Here is a 24,457-nt window from a genome sequence, read left to right as displayed (position 1 = left end):
CCATGGAATTCTGCACTAAAATCTATGGGTCCAGAGTCACCCACACCCAGTCCTGACCATCTTTGCTGGAGGGTTCCTGCCAGTGCAATCATTGCTGCTCCCCCACCCCTGACCTCCAAGACTCTGTATCCTGTAGCCCTACCTGATGCTCTCTGCTTTAGCTGACTCGCTCCTTTGCCTGCCAAGCTGCTGGATCCCTCCTGCCCACCAGAACTACTCACCCTGCATCTCATCCGCACCTTGGATCCAGCTCAGACAATAATAGGTAAAATGCTTTTACTACCTATCATCACATTCACCAAACACAAAAGCAGGCAAGTGAAAAAGCAGAAAGTGTGAGATGATTCTATAAAACTTTAGAAATGTTCATGTGTGACAGATCTATAAACAGTAATTAAGTGAAAAAGTATTTACTAAAATTCCTAATCTCTTTTTGGAGATGGTATCATAAAGGGTAATGACACTCTCTGACCAAATGCCATAACACCTCGGGACCCTGTCAGCAGATCTCCCTAGGAGGCAGTCAGCTCTCTGTACTACTGCTCTGTGCCCCTGCTTTTGCTTTCTCGGTGCCTGAGGTGAGTGTATCTTCCCTTCCTTGGCAGCCCTCACCTTTCTCTCCTAAATTACATTCTAGTAAGTGTGCATTGTAAAATGCAGAGATCAAAGGGTCTCACTGGTTTCCCCATAAAATACAAAACAATTTCCCTTTTGTGAAAGTATGCAGGCTCTGGAGGTTAGTAGTTCTGAAATGATGTTCCAGGGGTGCTGCAGTGATGAATTTAACCCTGAGTAGAAAACTGCCCCCCCTCCCCGTTCTTTTGTTGCTAAGAATGCCCTATAGACACCATTGCTTAATGGATTCTTCCTGTTTAACATTCAGCTTAAGGAATTCATTTGGTGCTAATGTAGCTGTGGCAATTACTCTAGCAAGCATCCCCCTATTTTTTCACGATTAACTATTTCACTATTTAAAGTATTGCTGACTTCTCTGGGTTTCCCATGTCAGGCATTTCTACTGACTGGACATGAAAAAAACAAAACAAATAAAAGCATAAAATATATTTCATTGGACAGAGTAGTTGAAGAATAAACAACTGTCCCATCAAATTTTGAATGCTTGGGGGAGAATTTTGAATGTATGTTAAAAATGCATTAATCCAGGAATACTGGGTGGTCAATAGTTGGTGACATTCAGTTAGTGATTCCATTGAAAAGCACTCTGATCCCCAGAATTACTGTGGAAACATTGTGGCTATCACTCTGATTTACCAGTGTGACAAGATTGGTTCAGATCTCCGTGACTCATGCACTGTACTTAGCATCTAAACATGACGTGATATTCCAAGAAGGCTTCCTAGTTGTGGCTGAAAAGTGTGGCGGCATGGTGGAAAACTAGGAATTAGAGGTGTTACAAAGACTAAAGTAGGTGTAGTTGATCTCAAGCTTCTCTGTTAAGATGATTTTGTTTCTAAAGCTGAGAGAAGAACTGAATCAAAGAAGATAGAACAAAACTGATGGAGACCCTCAGTCACACCAGGGGAATCCATCCCCTGCATCACACCATTGCCTGGTTAGCAGAGATTTGGGTAAATCTGTGTCGACTGAAAGTTGGCAATGGTAATGTTCTTAATTGGTTCCTTTACGTGAAACCCATGGGCAAAGCTACCAGACACTCTGATACTGCTTGGAAACCACTCTTAGCAACAAGAGCACATGGCATTTGAGGGGCTTGAGAAAGATGGCACTAGGTGAACCCACCTGCGAGGTAGTGAGACAATTTGGCTGGCTACAAAACCCATTCTGGTGGAATAGTAGTGGAGAAATGTGGTGGTTGGTAGGAAGAAGTCATCTCCCGAAAGAAAATCAGGTTTGTTCTAAGGACTGGGTGGCAACTGTTCGAAATTAACTGCACAAGAAGGATGCTGGTCACCAAAAGTGTTGACGTGACAATCAGTCATCATCTCTACCCTATCTTCTGAAATCCACCTGCCTCTGGCATTTATGCTAGGGATGGGAGGTAATAATGAAAGAGCAAGATCATATCATAATGCCCCTGTTCCATCAGGCCTGCCATTGGTGCCTCTGATGGAACAAGAAAGAGGAGAAAGAGGAAAGAGAGAAGAAAGAGAAGAGAGAGAGAGAGAGATCCTGAATCTTCTGTTTGGCATACTGCCCCCCTCCCCCATACCCTGACAGGGCCCCAAATACAGAGGATGCTAGAGAGCAGGGATCAGCAAACTTTTTCTACAAAGGGTCAGACAGCAAATACTTTCGGCTTCTTGGGCCACCTGTGATCTCTGGCACATTGTTGTTATAACCCTTTTAAAATGGAAAAAAACATCCTTAGCCCACCCTTCTTAGCTACACAAAAACATAATTTGTTGATCCCTTCTACAGACCTGTACACATTTTGTTACTAGATAAGAGTGTCTTCAAATGTGGATGTGGTCTCCTAGCCTGATGAGCCGGGCTCCCCTTTGTTCGGCATGACACCAAGGCTAGAGGCAGGCTAGAGGGGTCTGTTCCATTCCTTCTTGGTCAGCACACAAGCTGACCCCGGTGATTACTGTCGCTGTGAGCATGAAAGTCTTTGTCTCTTACCTGGAGCTTTTTGTCCTTTACCTGCATCCATGAAACTAAGGCTAGCTTACCAGCTTTCAAGCAAGGTGAAATCTCTCAGTTGCTGAGAGAAGCTAGAGGCAGAGCAAGAGGAAGGGAAGAGGGTGTTGGGGCAGGAGATGATACGGAAGAATACTGTACATGGAACAGAGATGATCCAAATGAGAAATCATTTTCCACCTGGACTACACTGGCCTCATTTTTAAGTGTCCAAAGTTTCCATTTTGTGCTTCGCAGAATCAGAGGTCTCCTTCCTTGGTGGGTGAAAAGAGGGGGGAGTCTTTGGCTCCCTCTAGAGGTGAGAGTTTGCTAACAACGGTAGGGTGTCTAAAACACTAATCTCTAGCATTCTTCGTTATAAAACAAAAGGAAATCTTGGGGCGCCTGGGTGGCTTGGTCTGTTAAGTATCCAACTTCAGCTCAGGTCGTGATGTAGCAGTCTGAGTTTGAGCCCTGCATTGGGCTCTGTGCTGACAGCTCAGAGCCTGGAGCCTGCTTCCTATTCTGTGTCTCCCTCTCTCTCTGCCCTTCCCTGCTTCATGTCTCTGTCTCTCTCTCACTTTCTCTCAAAAGTAAAAATAAACATTTAAAAAAAATTTTAAACAAAAGGAAATCTGACCACGACTAGATTTTACTTACATGTTCTAGAGATTGGGTATAATTCAATTAAAAAGAGCATTAATCCTTTAAAGTGGGAGGATGGCGTATACACACACACACACACACACACACACACATATTTTGTATATGTGTATATATATGTGTGTATGTGTTTAGAGGCACGTGTATATATGTATCTCTTTTAGTTATGCATGTTTAGACATTAATAACAGTTATAATTGTTGAACTGTAGAGAGGAAATTGTATTTAACACCAAAGGCTTAAATAGTGCTAAAATTTTGCCCACATTCTTAGGCAGCTTTGTGTGCAAAGCTAATTCTGAGTGTGGTGAACACTAATTCTGAGTATGGTGAACTTTACAAGAATTATCTGTAATTGATTTTTAGATTGCTAAACAATTAAGACAAGAGACCTAGAAACCTACACAAAATTATTTCCAAAAGCTGAGCTTGGAAGCTTTGAAATGAAAACTCACCATACAACCTGGGTGTTTCTTGAATCAGATTCTCTTTGGGAAAGTCAGTGTGTGGGACATTGAGAGAGAGACAGGGTTGGAATCAGTAAGTAATAAAGGCAATAGTGAAAGCCTGTGAGATTTGTCGGACAGCATCCCTGCTCCTCTGTCAGCCTGTCTCCACTGGGGTGGGGCAGGTCTCCAGTGAGTGCAGGACGGCATTGTCCTAAGGTGTGAATGAGAACAGGAGCATAGCACAATCTGATCCCTGAACACTGCACTGTTCCGCTTATCTGCCAACACAGCTGTGAGGCCCCAGCATGGCCCCAAGAAGCAGTTTGTTATCTGCAACAATGCTGTGTGCGCGGTGCTCCCCCCTCCTCCTCACAGTGAGTCCAAGTTTAACACGCTTAGGCAAATTTGTGCTGTGAGATTTAAGTGATCACAGATTTACCGCATTGTGGAGCCTCAAGATGGCAAAAGTGGAGAGGCCTGAGAATCTCAGTTTAGCTGAGGGCAGGTGTATAGAGAGAAACTTGGTAGCGAATCTGTTACCTAGTTTCCCAAGGAGAGCTGTGGTTCTGTCTCTTCCTGCTGCTGAGGTTTATGAATCAGCCACATTGTGGTTGGCATGCTCTGGAGCACATGGAATTTATGTCCCAGAGTTCTTCCCTCCAGGAGCTAATTAATATACTTCTGCTGGGGAGAGAGTGCTCACTCTGTGTTCCTTCTCCTTGGAGTCATGGCCAGAACTCCCATGGTAAATCCAAACCACGTACAACCACCACCACCACCCATAAAACACCCTCTGCTTCGATCCTGCTTGACATGTACTTCATTCCTGTCTCCCTTCTACTTCAAAAATTTCCTCGCTAAAACAAAATAAAACCCCCAAAATCTCTTCTTGAGTTTCCTGGAAAAAAGACTTGACAGGCCGGAGGGAGAATTTCCTAGCTTGATTTCTGGTCCTCTCACTCGCCGTTTAGTTTATGGTAGGAAGTAAGCGGGGGGAGGGGAGTTTCCCTTAATGAGTTTGCTTATTATGTTCTTCTTTTGAATGATTTGCAGTAAGAAAAGAAATATTAACAAATTAAATCATTTTCATCTTCCTTAAAACTAAAAGTGAGAAACCGTTTGGGGATCCCAGTGAAGCAATGTGTTTAGAAGTGTCGTAGGGACTGTGCTATTCCAGGTATGTGTTATTGTGTAACAAACTACCAAAAACATAATGGCTTTTGAACAATATCCATTTTATTAGATATGACATTTCTAATTATATTTTATTTATGGGTTAGGAATTTGGACAGGGGTTGGCTGGGTGATCCTTCTGTTCTCACTGCCATCAGGGGTCATTCAGTGGTGTTTATCTGGCAGATGGGACTGTTCTGGAGGGTCCAAGATGGCTGGCCCTTTGTCAGGGCTCAGCTGGGACTGTAGAGGCTGGTGACGGCATGGTGTTCTCAGGGGAGCCAGACTTCTTGGATGGGTAGCTCAGGGATCCTGTCCTAAGTGAGCAAGATAGAAGCTACATGGCCTTTTATGACCCAGGCTTGGAAATGAAATAGCATCACTTCTGTCATATTCTGTTGGTCAAGTAGTGGCCCAGAATCAAGGAAGGTCAACATAGACTCCAGCTTCTTGTGGGAGGAGTGCTGAGGAATTTGAAGCCACATTGCATAATCATCTTACATGCGTGAAGAGACATCCCTTTTGTTACATGTTAGAATTTCATTTTATGAGCCACGGTTTAGTGCATTAATTTTCCTATTAGCCTTTTTTCAGAGTGCAAGATTTCCAAAACATTGTTCTGACCATTTTGAGTTTTATACTAGTGACACTCGGTTTTTTAGGATTTTAAATTCTAATTTTTTTTAAAAAAATGAGGATTGGCCAACTTTTTATTTTACTAAGAAAGGAAAACACACCACTTTTGATGCTCACTGTCATTTCACAAAATAAAAGACACATTTCCATTAAAATAATAGGAAAGACATGTCCTTAGAATAAAAGATCTTTAAGCCAAATAAATTAATCTTTACAAAATGGCATATATTATTTTTCTTGGGTTTTTTTTTGTTTGTTTGTTTGTTTTTGCATTTCACTATTGGCTGGTAGAAACTTTTTTTTGAAGTCTGTTCTGTAGATGTGTGTATCTGGGTATCATTCTTCTAGACAAAAGGTCTCAAGTAGGCTATTTATCACACTTACTTGGGACACTCAAGATCTTGTGGTCAGGACTTCAGATTTATATTAGTTCCTCAATTGCATAGCTGTATGTGAGTGGTACAAGGGTTTAGGTTAAATCACCTATGTTAAATTCAAATTACGTTAGCTAGGTTTTCCTGATTATTTGAAATGTGCCTAGAACAATGTGGTGTGATGGAGTTTCAGAGTAAGATGTACACAATATAGTGCCTACCGGGGGTCAAATTACAACTAAGCTGTAGAGATAAGACCGATGCACATGAAATACTGACAAAGAATACAAATCAGAATGTGGGTGAGAACATATAGAAGTTCCTCATGAAAACTAGAGTAGTCTGGGGTGTGCTCCCAAAAATTGTGGAGGTGAAATTCAAGGTACACAGTTTGGGTGAAAGGCAAGAGAAAGATGTTTCTGGTAAGGTTGACTGGATAAAGGTTCAAAGAAAAGAATGACTATAATGTGTTTAAGGAACATTGAAGGATTTAGGGATGGGTTGATTTTTAGCATAGCTGGTCTTAGGTTCTAGAGGACAAAACAAAATGGATTCAACATTCTTTTTTGTTTTGTTTTTGAGCTATAATATAATAATTGATTAAAGTTTCTATTTTTTTGTTACTCTCAAAGCGGTCCCATATTTTCCTTCCTAATCCAAGCAGATGGCTACCTGCTCATGCTAGACACAAATCATTTATAATCATACTAAGAATAATGAGCCGCTGAATAACAGCTTCAGTACTGTGGGTCATTACCTGCATATTTGGGTGACCTTCCCCGAAATACCTAAGTGTCCTTCTGATAGTTTGGGATTGGGAGCCCTTGCATGATGTTTCATCACTAATGACAAAATAAATCTCAAGTGTCAAGAAGGGCTGCCCTGAATTCACCTCGGCTTCACCAGCAGTAATGGATTAGGACCAATATCCATTAGTGCAAGGCCGATCCTGATTATTTATTCACTCAGTGCTCTGGGCTGACGGCTTAGGTAGCTGCCTATTTGGGGAAACAAAAGGTCATGTTGGAGCATCAGAAATGGATTATGGAATTCTCTCTTTAGACATTTCCTGGAATCGATGACGACCTAGTCTGGTTTTCATTATGATACCTCACACCTAAAGTTAAAAAAACAAAAAACCCCAACAGCAAAAAGAAACTTCCGCATAATTTTCTGAAAGGGGTCATGGAGGACTTGTGTAATCATTTTGTAGTCAGTATTGATCAACCACGGTGTGATCTTTGAGTCTATTTTCAGACCTGTTTTCCTACCACACAGTCACATCCCCAGTGTCTGGAAATGGCCTGAGTTAAGCTGCAGGAGCCCTTCCCCTTCAGGCATTTTTCAGTTGCTTAAAATATCAAAAGGTATGATACGGACACAGCTCCAAGATTATTTGCCCGTCTGGTCCTCTAAAGTACCCTTGCTTTTAGATTTCTGTGCTTTGTTTGTTCACTGTGCTCATATAAAAGAGGCTCCGTTGGGGGGGAAAAATCCTTTCATTGCTGGCAGGTATACTTGAGAGTAAGGAATTTCTCTTAAGCCTGTTTCTCATGCATTTTCCGGAAATGAGACGCGTGATAGCACCTTTCTTCCAGAATAGCCCACTCTTCCAGGAGCAGAAGCCCTTTGCTGGACTCCACAGTATCCGAGGAGAAACCACCTTTCCTGTTGTCCTTTTCTTCTGAGGTGTTCTCTGCTCCATCCAGACCTTCTGCCCATTTCCTTGACCACACCTTCTTACCTCTGACTTCTTTTACTTCTCTTCCTGTGGCTGTTCCTCAGGGGTTGATCCTTGGGTCTCTGTCCTCTCTTTCCTTCATCTTCGCAGAGAAATCCCACATTTCACAAGGCTCTAAACTGCCCGCTATGCTGCAGCCACTCCAGCCTTGGTGTTAGGGTTTCTCTGGTCTCTCAGATACTTCCTCCGGCCCGCTCAGTCCTCACACACCTGCCCTCAGCACTGCTCCAGGCAAACTTTTCCTCGAAGTGGGGGTTTGCAAACTACAGCCTACGGGCTAAGTCCCACTCTTTGCTTGTCTATGTAAATAGTTTCACTGGAACGTAGCCATGCCCATTTGCTTACGTTATTTTCTGTGGCTGCTTTCATGCTGCAACCGCACAGTTGATCAGTTGTGACAGAACACGCAGAAGGCTGCAAAGTCTAAAACATAGTCTTTGCTGTCTGGACCTTTACAGAACAAGTTTGCCCATGCTGCTCTAAATGTCCTGATCTTTTCACATTAGGGCTTTGATTGCCTGAATTCCACATTCAGGAACCCATCAGTGGCTCCCCATTGTCTATGTAATTAATCAAAAAAAATTTGGGGGGGCTTGTTATCTAAGGTTTTTTCTCTCACTTATCCCACTTAATCGTACTTGTCCACACACCCAAGCCAGCCACTCTCACCAGGCTGCATACCCTCGCTTACCTGTCCAGCCTTCTACTTCTGCTCTTTCCCACTCCACACCTTCCCCCTGCTGTTGTGTATGTCTGAGGGGTTGCAAAAGGCCATCCTGCCTATCTTCTTACTCACGGTCTCCTTCTTTTGACATTCAACTCAAGCCCTGCTCCCTTCATGAATCATTCCTGAAGATGAGCTATACTGATCATGGCCTTATTGATTCACCTGTGTCACCTGTGCTGCTCTATTTGGCCCTGTTCTCATGCAGTGTAGTGAAGGTTACCAATGTGGACTTCCTTCACGCTTGTTTAAGACACTGGCCTATCAGGCCTGCTCTCCTCTTGTATTCTCTCTCTTTATGAATTTTGTTATGATTCTTCCCAAGCTATTCTACTCTTCCTTGTGTCGCTCTTAGGTTTACAACAACTGTGGTCTCTGACCACTAAAAATACATCCAGCCTTGTGAATCTCCTCCAAGCCCACGGCCCCTGCCTTAGGTCAGGTTGCCCTCATTCCTTCCCAGGGCATTCCTAAAGGCAGTCTTTTTTTCCCCTGGGCGGGGCCTGGAGCACAAATTTAAGGAAGCACTTACTTTCAGGGCTTCACAAGTGCAGAGTTGACACCTGAGAGTTACTACTTCCTTATAGGTTGTGCTCCAGGCCCCTCGGGCCTCAGTTGCCTTACCCTAGATGTTCCCCTCCATCCTTCCCCACTTCCTACAGTTGATGAGTGATCTCTTCAGGCTCCAGTGATATCCAGCCTGTTTCTTAGTTTCCCAATGGGTAAAAGCTATCTCCTTGGGTTGACTCTAGGCTGTCTTCCATCCCAGTCTCCTGCCACTCTTGTCCCCAAGTATGAACTCTGCACCCCATGCATCCCCAACTATCTGGAGTCCCCTTAGTGTGCTGTGCTCTCACACACTCCCAAACCATTTAACTGAGTCCTCTTCTTTCCCTTGGAAGTTCCCTGGCTAACTGGGAGCATTCTTACTCTTTGGTCTAAACTCAGCATGACCTACCATTATTCACTGGGAAGCTTTTCAGAATTCCGCGGAACTAATTAAGTCACTCCTTCCTTTTTTTCCCCTTAAGCATAATGTACTCACCTTAATTACAGCATGTGTTTCATTTAATGGTAATTAATTTTTTGCGTGTTTAATCTCTTAGGAAACCAAAGGTTCAAAGCCCCAGCTTCATATTGGAATGATTTGGCAAGTTTTTAAAGTACCATTGCCTAAAATAATATAAAAACAGAAAGGAAGACAAATCATAAGACTCTTAAATACAGAGAACAAACTGAGGGTTGCTGGCAAGGTGTAGGATGGGGGGATGGGTGATGGTCATTAAGGAGGGCACCTACTGGGTTGAGCACTGGGGGTTATATATAAGTGATGAATCATGAAATTCTATTCCTGAAATCATTATTACACTATATGTTAACTAACTTGGATTTATGAAGGAAGGAAGGAAGGAAGGAAGGAAGGAAGGAAGGAAGGAAAGGAAGGAAGGAAGGAAGGAAGGAAGGAAGGAAGGAAGGAAGGCAGGCAGGCAGGCCTAAGCCCTATCCCAGAACCAGAATCCCTGGGTATGGCCTGGGCATCACTGTTCTTTTTCTTGAAGTTCCCCAGATGATTCTGATGTGCAGCCATTGTCTGAAACCACTGCAAAAGACTGTGAGCTGCTCAAGAGTAGGGTCCTTGCCAGTTTCATTTTTGTGGACCTCTCCTCACTGTTCCTCACTCTTCTTCCCTTCCCCTATCCTCACAGCTCAAAGGATGCCTGACTTACAGCAGGAGCTCAACTAAGAGCTATGAATTAATGACCACCTGCTCATTATTGACTCATTGATTGGGATTTTTGAAACAAGTGTTCAGTTACCACTTCTCTCCCCTAGCACAGGCCTGGAGTAGGGGAAGTTTGCAGAGAGAGAGGTCCTTTTGGTATGGAACCAATAGGTGATCTCATGGCATACCACAAAATGACTCTCTGTAATGCTCTTCATTCCCCAGACTTGTGTCTTTAATGCTTTGAACAGCAAGGGGGCTGAAATAGTCCTTTTGGGGCCTCCAGAGCTATATATGTAAAATATATTTGAATATCTCTTCCTCTATCCAGTGGGCATGCTAGATACTAGCCATTTGGGGAAGGGTGTTAGAGAAGACTGGGCTTCCTCATAAGGTCTCTCCTTCTGCGTTTGGTTCTCTGGATTCAGTGAGAGTGTCTTGGGGCCTTTGGAAGCTGTTCAGTTCCCAGGTAGACTTAGGGAACAAGTAGTAATGCTGTTTGATGCAGTGTTCCCTGCCTGTGCAAGCAGCCGGCTGCATCGGTCTCTGCCTGCACCACAGGACTTAAATGTCAGACTTCCCAAAGGTAAGTCAGAAATGTGCTGTAGACTACATCTGATATTTACAGTTCTTTCCAGCAAAGGTGAGCCGACTTTTGTTGCAGATGTTCTCCATTGCAAATTAGAAGGGTTTTTCTTTTTCATCTGTACATATGCCTTGGATATTTTCACTTTCCATACTTGCATTTGATTTTGTGAAAGTCCACAGATGCATTTGGACACATAATGGCCCTTACCTGTGGCTACTAAAAACGGTAATTAGAAAAAGGGAGAGGTTGGTTAAGAGAAGGCTATTAATCATTTATTAATTATTCAAATTAATTGATTTGAATTTACTCAGTTTATTATTTATTTATTCAAATCGTTTCAAAATGCAAATGAATAAATAAATACATCAAGTCTTTCAGACATAAAAATTAGATAACTCTTCCAGTACTGTTTCAGGTGGTGTCTTTTCGGAACTCAAGCTAAGGGAGGCCAAAAGCTGTAATTGCACTTTCTACACCATCCCCGAGCCCCCCTTTTTCCTCCTCTTGTCTCTTTTCCATAACCATTCCCTTCTCTTCTGTTCTCTCTTGACTTCACACCAATAGTACTATTAGCATTTCAGGACCTTACACAAAGAGGAATCATGCTCAAAGTCCCAAAGGATTGTTCACCTTGCCAGAACAGAGAAGGTTCGTATGTCTCCTCATCTTGAGTGCACCTTTCAGTTGTACAGGCCGCAGACCCTTCCCCTTAACTTCCCCTAGCCAGACAGGATGTAAAGATTTCTCAGTGTAAGAAATATTAGGCCAAGGGGTGCCTGGGTGGCTCAGTCGGTTGAGTGTCCGACTTCGGCCCAGGTCATGATCCTGTGCTTCGTGGGTTCGAGTCCCACATCAGGCTCTGTGCTGACTGGCTCAGAACCTGGGGGCTGCTTCAGATTCTGTGTCTCCAGCTCTCTGCCCCTCCCCCACTCTGTCTCTGTCTCCCCCAAATAAATAAACATTAAACAAAAATTTTAAAAAGAAAAAAGAAATATTAGGCCAAATACTGCTGTATGAACAAGGTCCTCTTTGATAAGTGATACCTTGTGGAGATAGACTCCTGCATGAAAAAGTTAGTGTATCTGCCAAAGGCTAAGTTATGTCCAGTACTATATCCAGTCCAAGTGTGGCAGGCAAAAAAAACACAACGATTCTAAAATTTGATCATAGCCTTTAGAAAAAGCAGCACTTGGGGCGCCTGGGTGGCTCAGTCGGTTAAGCATCTGACTTCAGCTCAGGTCACGATCTCACGGTCCGTGAGTTCGAGCCCCGCGTCGGGCTCTGGGCTGATGGCTCAGAGCCTGGAGACTGCTTCCGATTCTGTGTCTCCCTCTCTCTCTGCCCCTACCCCGTTCATGCTCTATCTCTCTCTGTCTCAAAAATAAATAAACGTTGAAAAAAAAATTAAAAAAAAAAAAAAGCAGCACTTATCTGCACGTGTATTCAAATAACAACAGTCTGAAATCTGGCTTTTTCACATGTATCACTATAGATCCTATCACAGGGGTGTGGCTATGGCCCAAGTCCGACTTCTCTTGCAGCATAGCCGTATTTGTTTTTAGTTGAAGTGTAGTTGACATACGATGTTACATTTGTTTCAGGTGCACGACTTGGCGATCTGACGGTTCTTTATATTATGCTATGTTCACCACAGGTTTAGCTACCATACATCACTATACAACACGAATACAATACCCTGACTATACTTCCTCTGCTGTACCTTTCATCCCCAGGATTTATTCATTCCATAACTGGAAGCCTGTATCTTTGACTTCTCTACACCCATTTTGCCTATCCAGTCACCTCCCTATCCTCTGGCGATCACCACTTTGTTCTCTGTATTTATGGATCTGTTTCTGTTTTCTTTTTGTTTTGTTTTGTTTTGTATTCCACATATGAGTGAAATCATACAGGATTTGTCTTTAAAAATTCCCTTTTAAAAGGTGAATGTGATCATTGCCTCATGGAGATTATTTATCATTGAATTCAGAATACTGCCACAGAATGATTTTTGCAGAAATCCAATTTGTAAATAAATGCTGCAATGAATTATAGAGTAATGCATTAGCCCTGGATAACTGAAGTGCTTAAAACAATGTTTAAAAACCTGGTTAAACATTTCTATGAGAAAAACTACTATATACATTTCTTAAAATTGTTCTGCTTAGTTTAAATGTGGTTTAAAATGGTGCTGGGGGAGAAGATGTGGCCCTTAGGTATTGTCATAAAGAATCAAAAGCAGCTTATTAGAAAAGAGACAGAAATGGAAATGTGATATTCATCAGGGGAAATGAGGGTATGATTAAATAAATGGAATCAGCCCCCATGTTAGAAAATGCTTTAGTGAGGAAGTCATGCCTGAGGCCTCTTCTGGTCTTCTGAAAGAATGAGAGGCTGGGTCGGGTGCACTGAGCCTGAGCTGTGGTAAGAGTAGAGTGAGCCTCAGGTCAGGTTGAGCCTCCTGGAAGCCCAGCTGAACTAGAATCTTCATTCAATTCCAGAAAGGATCTGAGAGTCACAGCCTGGCCTCTCACATTGGAGTTCTGCCTCTAGCTAGTCCTGGGCAGGCAGGTCCTAGGGGAGGCACAAGGTTTCTCCTTGCCCTTGACACATCTGCAGCTTGTGTAGGGAGATCTTGCTTGTTCTGTGTGTTTGGAATTAAAATATGAGATAGCCCGCATCTCCTCCTGTCAAATATGTATTACATGAATACAAACTTTAAGTAAAAAAGAAAAAAAAATGTTAGAAAGGTTAAGTGTTTTAATGGAAAGCACACCAGCCTAAAAGTGCTTTCAGATTCTTAAGTGTGCACAGATCTGTGGGAATCGTGTTCAGATGTAGCTTCTGACTTCTGTAGGGGTGGAGTGGAGCCTTAAGAGTCCCCATTTCTAGCATGTGCCTCCAGGGTGCTGGTGCTGTTGGTTCAGAGGTCATACTCTGAGGAGCAAGGATCTAGAAGATTTGATTTCAGGTACTGGCTTCTCACGGCGTCAGTTTTCCCGTCCGTAAGATAAGGGACCTCTGAACTCTGACCATTAGCAGCATCATGAAGTGTGGAGAGCAGGAGGCTGGTTTGTGTCAAAAGCACATCCCTGCTCTGCGTTTTCAGAGAATCCTCATCATCATACAGGGAAGACAAAATAGAAATATGAAAACAAGCCAGGAAATACAATTTGGATTCTGACAGTCCCAGAGTGTTTCCAGTTTTATTCACTTCGTGCCCTTGCTAACATTCAAAGGTTTGTCTTATAATTAGGTCGTAAAATCCACAAATAAATCCTGTAACTGTGCTGTTTGTCTCCAATAAGCTACTGGAGAGGCTGAATCCTGTCCATGGCGTACCCAGAGGGACAGTCTAATTACCAATAATATGCAATGTATGATCAAAAGATTGTTATCTTTAGAGCTGAAACATTTTCTTTCTTTAATATTGTAAATGTTTATGTATTTTTGAGAGAGAGACACGCACACAGTTTAAGCAGGGGAGGGGCAGACACACACACACACACACACACACACACACACACACACACACAGAATCCCAAGTAGGCTCCAGGCTCCAAGCTGTCAGCACAGAGCCCCATGCGGGGCCCAAACTCACCAGCCGTGAGATCATGAGCTGAGCTGAAGTCGGAACCTTAACAGACTGAGCCACCCAGGTGCCCCTAGATGTGAAACATATTTTTAGCCAGAATAGAAGTGAAGATTCAACTTGACACTACATTTCATTTTGCTAAACCTATCAGTTGTGGAGGAATTTAATGCCATCTTGAAATCTTTCTTATCCTTCAGAATCCTCCCAAATATTCTGTTCTCAGTGAACCCTTTCCAGATGCCACCGTCAGAATTAGTAGCCACCTCTCGTCCCCCTGCCCCAGTTACGCCTCCACTGGAGCACACACTTCATGGCTGGGCTCATTCTGTTATGTGCCTGATGTCTCCCTCACTGAATTATGAGCTCCTTAAGCCATCTGGATGGAATAGAAAGAGTTCAGCGACTTGGAACCCAGGTCCCTGAGGGTGCACTTCAGCACTGTTTTGTCCTGGTCATATGTCCCCAGGAAGCCATGGAAGGTTTTGGCCTGGATGCTCCACTCATCAGTGGCCACGATCAGATGGGGTTGTTGGGAGGGTTGTGTAAAATAATGGGTGTGTAACTGTCTGCCTCTTTTCCTGGCTCCAAGTAGGCATCAGATAAAGGTTTGCTAAGTTTTTCTTTTGTAAGTTCAGGGATCAGGACTTATAAATCCTTATATTTCTAGCACTTCAGGAAAAATCAGGCATAGTGCGTGCTCAATAAGTTCTTTAAAATTGAATTTAATATTCTCTCTTTTAAGGAGATTGAGGCATATTTATTTTAGGCATATAAAAAAATACAAGACAGAAAAATAACTGTTTGATTTTCCCCAGTAGTTATAGTGAGTGCTTTTCTGAAATATATTAAATGTATCTTGAAGTATAGTTATTAAATTTCTGACAGAGATTTATTTCTGGTTTGCTAAGTTTGGAAATCCCAAACACAAGAGAAAAGATAAATATTATGCAGGAACAAAAAAATGTTCCTGAAGGCTATCCATTTTTCTATATTTATAGGTATAAACTTTCTGGAAGAAGAAAAATTGATAATAGTTACCTCTGGGAAGAAGGTCAAGAGCAGGAGAGAATATACAATATATAATATATTATATAAAATAATGTAGAAAATATATGTAATATAAAATAATATAATATAGTATATAAAATATATATTATATATAATATGTTGTATAAAATAAAAAATATATTATGTTTTATTATGTAAAATATAATTTATTATTTAAAATATATTTTTTATTTTAAAATTGCATAAAATTATATTATATAAAATATATTATATTTAAATTATTATATAAAATATATTTTATAATACAAAATATAAATAGTATATATATTATATATTTTTATAAATAAGGAAAGAGGAATTGAAGGATGGGCCATTTTTATTTTACTCTTTTATATATTAAAATCTCTAATGAGTATTATTTTGGGGTTGCTTAAGTACACAGTGCTAACGATAAATGAGGGTGTTCTGCCCCTTGTCAAATCACTGAGCTATCTCCATTCCAGAAGTCAAGGGCAAGCCCAGCTCATGCAGCCTTTACTGTACCTGAGCTTTAAGAAGCTCCCATGGTGGGGCCGTGTTCTCATACTACTGCCAGGTGGGAAAATCTAGCAACGAGTTATGAGTTCTTAAAGTGCTGGAATCATGACTTCATAAATCTGTGGTCTGGCTTAGTGAAGATGAGGCAACAGGTGACCGACTTAAGAATAAGGAGGATGCTAGGATATAGAGCCCAGTCCAGCAGGAGCATCATGCCTCCTACAACCAGACAATGGGAGGAGTTGCCCTCCTTTGAAACACTGCATGTCATTTTTAGCAAGAACACTAGATTTTCATTTTTCCTTGGCACCACTGAGCTATTTTCAGCATTGACCCCCTTACCTCCCATCAATGGCTGGGGACATGCCCATTTGGAATGTCAGAGAACAAGGGGTGCACCCCTTGTCATATGCTTGGGAAGAATGAGGCAGCATTTGCCCCTCGCTCCTGTCTATCATACTCTGCTACCCTGGACTTAACTCTAATTCTGTGAGTTAAGGAGAAGACACCTCAGAGACATGTGAAATAGTGCTTTCAGTTCTAGATGGTACCCCCACAGAGGGGCCTGGATGAACTGTGATGTTTTCACAGGAGGGCAGCCAGGATTGTTAAAGGAGTTGTTAACAACATTACACAAAGAACTGCTGATGGGCTGGGACGTAGTCACCACTAACTTTTCGATGGTCAAATCATTAACTTCTCTGTGCCAGTGACTGGGTTCCGCAGTATTAACCTCAAAGGATTGTTGTGAGGAGTAAACACATTAATTCATGCACTTAGAGCTGGTAAGGGTTCAGCAATTGCTGGTGACCAGTTTTTGTCTTTGGGGCTGGGACTACAAGAGAGACTGCCACATCTTTAGGCTGCAGCAGCCATAGGCCCCTCCTGATCTATGGGAGCTCACCTTCTGGTCTGTAGGCATTTTTAAAGAAACAGGTATTATGAAAAGCTTTGCTACTGATTATTCTTCTGAGAGGCATGAGTAGCCAACTTGAGCCTCTTATGCTATAAATAAGAGATTGCTTCATATGCATTTCTCTGGGTGAATCTGTCTCCTTTGGGAATTCCTTTGCCTTGTGCTGATACAGTCTTTAAACTGTCTGGTGACCATGCACTGGGCTTTGTGATTTGAGTATCTTTTTTTTTTTTTTTTTTTTTTTTTTGAGAAGGATGATCTCTGTATCGTTAGCCCCGTAGTATAGGGAAAAACATGTCATTCCCACCAAGACAGAGGATGACCACTCACCCCTTTGCAGTACCCCCATCTAAATGAAAATGGCTTTTGTTTTGTCTTCCTGCACATTTGTTCCAAAATTTGCCATCCATTGTAGCTGCTCATACTCAGCTATCTGCAAAGCAGCGTCCACAGGTCATTGATGTCAAGGTCATCAGCCTTTACCAGATGTTCTCCTTCTGGGTCTCATATTGATCCATTAGCTGTGTATTAAGCAAATGAATTCAGGGTGAGTTTTTAAATAGGATATTTCCCAAACTAATCTGAAGCAATAAATTGTGTTTTTTTAACTTGTTACTTTAATGCTGCTGAGTATCTTGAATGTGCCTTTGAAAAGGAACTGTTGAAGAGGTGGTTTGGTGAAGTGGGGGAAAAGCAGAAATGGTTATGAGATGTTGTAGCAGCTTTTTAAATGCCACATCCAGATAGAATAGACTTTCATTTATGAACTATGTCGTTTCCCCTAGACATTGGCACACCCTTTTAGAAACTTCCCTGAAGTAACTTTTCCATACCTCATATTATTTCATCCTGAGAAAGATTTGGGACAGGGCTTCTGGGGGCCTGGTTTTTTAGAAGAAGCAAGTGAGTTAGAAAATTCACGTGTGTATTCGCAATGACACCAAGAGGGACATCGATATAACTCTTAATTTTGCATCTGTTTCCGCTATGGAAGTAAAGCCATAAGCTTACAGCCATAAACTGATAAGTTTAACAGTTCCCAAACTACAACAGCTGTTTTTCTTCTCCTTAGACTCCTTAAGCTTCTGATCCAAGAGAATATTTTCTCTTATGAGCAAAGTTTGAGACTATTTTAAGATTAATTCTTATAATCTCTAAACCTACCTTCCCCAGGAAGGGCCAGGACTTTCAGGGGAAATCAGGGAGAAAGATACATGGAATCCTCTAGAGAGTCTATAAAAGTCTGGCCTTGGTCCATTCATCTGCTAAAGGCAGAGATTTGAAGCAGGCTGAGGGACCCATTTGATCAGGGACCCCTTGACTCAGTCTCCCATCTTGACCTTGTCATGGTGCTAAGCTGGGCATTTGGACCAAAGGTGACATGCCTGAGAGTCAAACTCCAGGATTGTTCTGGGCGGAGCCTCCTTGTGCCTGTGCACTATGTACCCATTATCACGAGGTTGGTGAGAACATTGCAGTTTTGTCTTTTGCCTTTGTCATTGATCATGACAGCTAAAGGTAGCCCACAGAGAGCTTACTTTCCAACTTGAAAGATGATTTGTGTATCCTGAAGGGTATGTATGTGTGTGTGTATATATATATATGTATATATATATATATTTTTTTTTTTTTGAGAGAGAGAGAGAGAGCAAGGAGGGGAGGGGCAGAGAGAGAGAGAGAGAGAGAGAGAGAGAATCCCAAGCAGGCTCTGCACTGTCAGTGAGGAACCTGACACAGGGCTCAATCCCATGAACAATGAGATCATGACCTGAGCCAAAATCAGGAGTTAGGCACTTAACCGACTGACCCACCCAGGCACCCCTGAAGGATATATTTTTTAAAGGAAATTTTTCCCATACAAATGCTGAAATGTATTTTGTCTCTTGTTCATTTACTCTTACATGTGTCATTTGCTCCCAATCTCTGACATGTTTCTTTGTTTTCTGTGTGTTGCAGGCAGCATAGTGTACCTCGGGATGATGGCAGGGGCTTTCTTCTGGGGAGGACTGGCAGACAAAGTGGGGAGGAAGCAGTCTCTTTTGATCTGCATGTCTATCAACGGATTTTTTGCCTTCCTTTCGTCCTTTGTCCAAGGTTATGGATTTTTTCTCTTCTGTCGCTTACTTTCTGGATTCGGGTAAGGTTTTTTCCTTCATATTTTATAGCAATATGTTTATTTTTCATAATTGTGTATGTTTTCCACTCTAGAGGACCTCATGACTGAAAAATTATCTCTTAAGAACTGCAGTATTGGTTCTTAGAAATATAATTATCGACCCGTAAGTACAGGAGAGAAGAGAGAATACATCTATGTTCTAGTGGCTGATTCTTTTAGTATTTTACTTCCAGGAAATGGTTTTACTTTAAATGGAATCTATGTCAGAATGCATTCATAAGTGCTTTTTCTTCTGAAAATTTAATTTAAGCAAGAAATAGCTAAGGTCCTACCTATTATGAGCTAGTTAAAGGTTCAAACCATTCAGGCTTGCTCTTAAATCCAGTATGAGTGTGTCTCAAGCAAATGTTATTTTATTGATCTATGCTAACAACGTATTTAACTTGGTAGGAAGCCTTACTTCTTGAGATGTAATACATTCTTTTTATAAGTTCCTGATTTTTACTGAATTAACAGAAGTTGTGTTGTTAGCCAAGTGCAATGGCATAGTACCATAGCTCCCCCTTCTTCACGGGGGATACGTTCCAAAATCCCCAGGGGATGCCTGAAACTGCAGATAGTACTGAACCCTGTATGTGCTGGGTTATTTTTTTATGTATGTATGTATGTATGTATGTGTATGTGTGTGTGTATATATATGTGTGTGTGTGTGTGTGTGTGTGTGTGTGTATGTATATGTATATATATATATATATATATATATATATATATATGGTAAAGTTTAACTTACCAATTAGGCACAGTAAGAGATTAACAACAACAATACTAATAAAAATAGAACAATTATAACAATATACTGTAATGACAGTTATGTGAATATACTCTCTGAAAATATCCTATTGTACCGTACTCTCTCCTCTTCTTGTGATGATGTGAGATGATAAAATGCTCACATGATGAGATGAGGTGAGGTGAATGATGTAGCCATTGTGATGTAGTGTTAGGCTACTATTGACCTTCTGATGATGAGTCAGAAGGAAGATTGTCTGTCTGGACTGCAGTTGACCACGAGGAACTGATAGCACAAGTAACTAAAACTGGGGAAAGTGAAATTGCAGATAATGGGGGACAGCTGTATAGCCAATGGTGGAGCCATTTTCTTTAAAGAGCTTGAAGCGCTTGTTACTACCCTAAGTGAATCCACAGCTTAGGAAAACCCAACAGCTTAATTAGGAGAGTCCAAGATACTCTGCTTCAACAAGGAAAATAATAGTAAAAATACAAAGTTTCTGTTTGAGAACTTTATTTTCCCTAGAGATGTTCTTTCTGAGGTATCTGTCACAAGATGAATCTATAGGAATAACATAAAATAAAAGTAAATAACTGAATAAAGGAAAGGAGACAGTCCTGGGTTATGAATTTGAGAAGCATATTAGTTGTGGTTGTTGATGAGAGTGGTACCCACACAGCAAAACACAGTTTTGCCAAAAGAGAAGATCAAAGAACTACATCAGGTCTTCCTTAATTACATAAAGTAGTGCTTTAAAATCACAGCTAAAATAAAGAGAAACATAAGGCATCAGAGGGAAAGACTGTATAACTGGTTACTTCAAGAGTTCAAAGATTTCCACATGTAGACTAATGCATCACTTTTATAACTCATTCAAAATATTTGACTTTTACATCACTTTATGCCACAAGATGTGTGTGCATATTGAGATTGGTGGGTTATCCACAGATTTTTCTAATGTGCTTTTTCATCTTCTTATAGACCTTCGTATGCTATGCTCTGCACACAGTGGGAACTTTGCAAATATGTGAGTAAGTTGCCCAAATTTCAAGAGCTCTCCTTAGAGTGAAGACATTCCAGTAGATCATTGCAATAAACCAAGAAAATTGGAAAGTTTGGGAAAGTGTAAGAATATTTTTTCCTTGAGAAACAAGTTATCAGAATCAATCATTTGCTTTTTAATGATAGAGCAAGAAGGCCTTTCCTCAGCAGAGGGGACCCTTGGTGCTCAGAGCTCTGTATGATATTGGCGATACACAGGGCAACCTGGGGAGGTAATTTGGATCATGGATTCAAGGGGCTGCAGCAGACCTAATGCTGAGTGAGCCGGGGTCCCTGAGTAAGAACAGGTGTTGTCTGGGGCTATTTGTTTAAAGGACCTTCTCGGAGTCCATAGGATAAGGCATTCTTGCCACCAGGAAAGGCTAAGTCTCCTTTCTACTTTTTCTTAGCGACGTAATACCACAAGCCTTCCGCGAAAAGGCTAACACCTAAGTTCTGAACCTTCTAGTCCTTTCCATTTACAATCGTATCCAGGAAATTGCAGTGATATCCATGGACTCAAAAGTCCCCGACTGTGGTCAAATCATTATAGCAGTTTTAATTGCCAGTTCTGGATTATGACGTGGTCAACCCAATTGACTGCAGAGAAAAGGGCTATTATGGTGGTTGCAAAATACTCCAGGCTAATGGACTGCCTAGAAGTTAATTCAAGGGCAGTACAGAAGCAGACACTGCCTGGATATATTCAGGATATCATCCACTTCCCTGTCGCAGACAAATCATTCCTCAGCCAGCAGTTCAGGGCTGCTGACTTCTAAATAACATAATCTACCTGGCAAAGCACAGTCTGTGTATTGCTAACTCAGCTAGGCTCCATAAATTGTGATACCAGAGGCTAACACACTGTGCCTTCGCCAAGTTGGCACAGTGCTGGGAGTCCAGAAATCCAAGTTCACCACACCCTTGCCCTTTACTGGGGACCTTAGGAGAGTCATTCAGGCTTTCCCGCCTGATTCTTCTTTTGTGAAAAGAGATGGAGATTCCCTAGGCTGGGGGCGGGGGGCTGAAGGGGAAGTTCAGGTGCAAAACACCCAGAGTTTTGTGGGATCCAGCTGCTGAGGGGACTGGAGAAATGAAGTTGTTAAGGAAAATGAAGAAAGTTATCTTTGTTCCTTGGCTGAGTTTATGAGCCATGTCACCTACACACAACATGTGAGACGCTCTCTCTGTGATAGAGGGCTTTTCTCGGCATCTCTCAAGTTCCATCTGGACACCCTGATTCACTCTCTGAATCTCTGGGCCAGTTCAGCCAAGGCTCTGCTTTCTCCAGAGATCTTGTTGTTTGTACTTAGGTAAGAGCTCCCGTCATCCCCATCTGATCTGAGTTCTAAACTGAGTAAAACTAGATGACCAAGGAAATAAGGTTTCAGAAGGTTGGTGTTTTTCTGTCATGGGCCTCTGATGCTCACACCTGTCAATGCTCCATGTGTTTCCCAGGACTATGGCTCATGCCATCTTTTCTGCTATCAGAAGTTCTCCCAGAACTCTTAGAGCTCAGGGCATCAGAAAGACCAGGGCATCCCGAGACCAGCCCTTCCAGTGGCTCTCACTACAGAACCTGCAAAATATTTGCTTTTCATGTGTTAATTTCTCTCCTCCTCCAGCTTGTAAATTCCAAGAGGATGGGGCCTGTCTGCTCAAGGCAAGGTGGGCATTGTTACCTGTAAAGGACACCAGTCCCACGGGTGGTTAGACCTGTTGTATTGGCCACTTGATTGTGGTGTTGCCAGAAGTGAAATAGATAGGAAGCTTGCTATAGTCTTAGTTGGTCTGGATAAGCAGAAGAAGTCTAGGTCAAGTGAAAGAAAGCTTAACTTGAATCATAAAAGGCATGAGGCTCATGAGAGAGTCATGGCCCATCAGTGAATTCCCTGACTTGAGCCAGTTTACAGACCCAGAATGCCTCAAATAAAGGGGAGACAGTCTCTTCAGGACATCAGTATACTACTGAAACTATGCACTGTTAATCTTTCATTCAGCCTTCCCCAAGAGACTTATGGCCTTTTGCCAGGGTTACACTGCTGAGGGGAAAGGAGATAATCAGACTTTGGGGGGAGGGGGCTTACTAGGCACTGGCTCTGAAGTGACACTAATTCCAGGAGATCCAAACTGTCACTGAGGTTCACCAGTCAGAGTAGGGGCTTATGGTGCTTGGGAGATCATAGAGCTGTAGCTCAGGTCCGTCTCAAAGCGGGACCCACGGTACCCACTGAATCCATCCTATGGTCATTTCCCAGTTCCAGAATGCATAATTGGAATAGACATCGTTACTGAAAGAATCTCCACATTGGTCTACCACCTGTCCACCAGTTCCACACACTAGGGATTGCAGAGGAGGAAGAGCATTTCTGGGTCATAGGCAGAGCCTTCATTTTGCAGATTTTGGTTCAGTGATGGAACCAGGAAGACACAGCTAGGACTGAAGTCACAACTTAGTCCTTTTGAACTAGCAACTCTGTACATAAGTAAACTGCATTCTGAATCCAAGGTCAAGATACCTTCATGTTGATTTTATTGCAAATGCCACTGGTTGCCAGCTGTTCTGTCTTATTTCATTGCTGAAGCATCGACAGCACTGTGTTATATTCCTATCTCTGCAGATGAGGGAGACTGGGAAGGATTACTTCACTTAGCCTGCGGTCTACCTGAGTTTGTGGTTTTATTGCCTTTAAATGTGCTTTCCTCTTAATTTCCCACACCAAGTCATGAGTATATTTTGTTAGAAACATAAATATGTCCAGCTGCTGTATTTTGTGTGCCTTTAAATATTTATTCGGTACAAAGAATGATTTTCTAGCTGGAGACAACAGTGAGAATGAGGAATAGGGCATCACCAATTATTCATCTGTCTCTCACTTTCCTAAGTGAATCTCACACCAGGGAATAGACACTTCCCTCTCCTCTTTTGTTACAGAAAATTAGGAAGAGAGGAAATGGAGTTGACACCACTGATTCATTTTCATTTGCCCCAGAATTAAATTATTTGTTTCCAGTCACTGTTAATTATGGGAATTGTAATGCTTCAAATGCTGGGCAACGTCAGAGTTGGAAGCTTCTCACCGAGGGCCTGGCATAAAGGTCAGGAGGAAAATATAACAGCAACAGAATCAAAATGAAATTTCTGTGTGTCTGTATATCAGACTGAACAAATAGCCATTACTCCTTCTGCAAACGGAGCCTCACAAATGCATACTTCAGAGCTACTTTCAATATCCCTCTATTAACTGCATTAGAACCAGAATACCATCGCTTTGTAGAAATGATCCCCACTAACTGGAATTCTTCAGTGTTTTATACTGAGCATCTCATTTATTCCCACAACATTTTTAATAAGTAGGTATGCAAAAATATTATGCTTTTTTTTTTTTTTAATTAGAAGCTAGTGTCACAGATAGATTAAGCAGCTTCCAAATGTTCACTAGATCCTCAGGTCTTCTGAGTTTTAGTCTCATTCTGAACTATATAAGGTTCTCCCCTTAAAGTAGTCTTTCTCTTAAGATACATTTTATTTCCTTATCATATTTGAAAAATGCAGACTCATTTCAAAATTTGCGAAACTCTTAAAATGTGTTTTATCAAATGCCTGTATGTGCTTGCCCTACAAGAGATGCTATGTTAAGCACTTATAATATTGACTCCCTTAAACCTCATGGTGACCCTATGAAGAAGATACCCTTTATTCTACCCATTTTCTACATAGGGAAATTGAGGCACAGAGAGGTTAAATAACCGTCCAAGGTCACATAGCAAGTTATGTAGTC

The 24,457-nt window shown here is 41.8% G+C and overlaps 1 protein-coding gene across 1 annotated transcript in view; it reads left to right on the top strand.

The window, feature by feature from the left end:
* Positions 1–24,457, top strand: part of SV2C (synaptic vesicle glycoprotein 2C) — a 227,821-nt gene that overhangs the window by 90,655 nt on the left and 112,709 nt on the right. Inside the window, exon 3 of the mRNA XM_019462979.2 lies at positions 18,685–18,865. Coding sequence (XP_019318524.2) covers positions 18,685–18,865 — 181 coding nt within the window. The remainder of the gene's footprint in view (positions 1–18,684; positions 18,866–24,457) is intronic.

This window comes from Panthera pardus, unplaced genomic scaffold, assembly GCF_024362965.1.
Source record: "Panthera pardus isolate Hobbes unplaced genomic scaffold, ASM2436296v1 HiC_scaffold_2, whole genome shotgun sequence".
Taxonomy (NCBI): Eukaryota; Metazoa; Chordata; class Mammalia; order Carnivora; family Felidae; genus Panthera; species Panthera pardus.
Note: the sequence above shows the minus strand (reverse complement) of the source record. Positions and strands in the feature narration are given on the sequence as shown.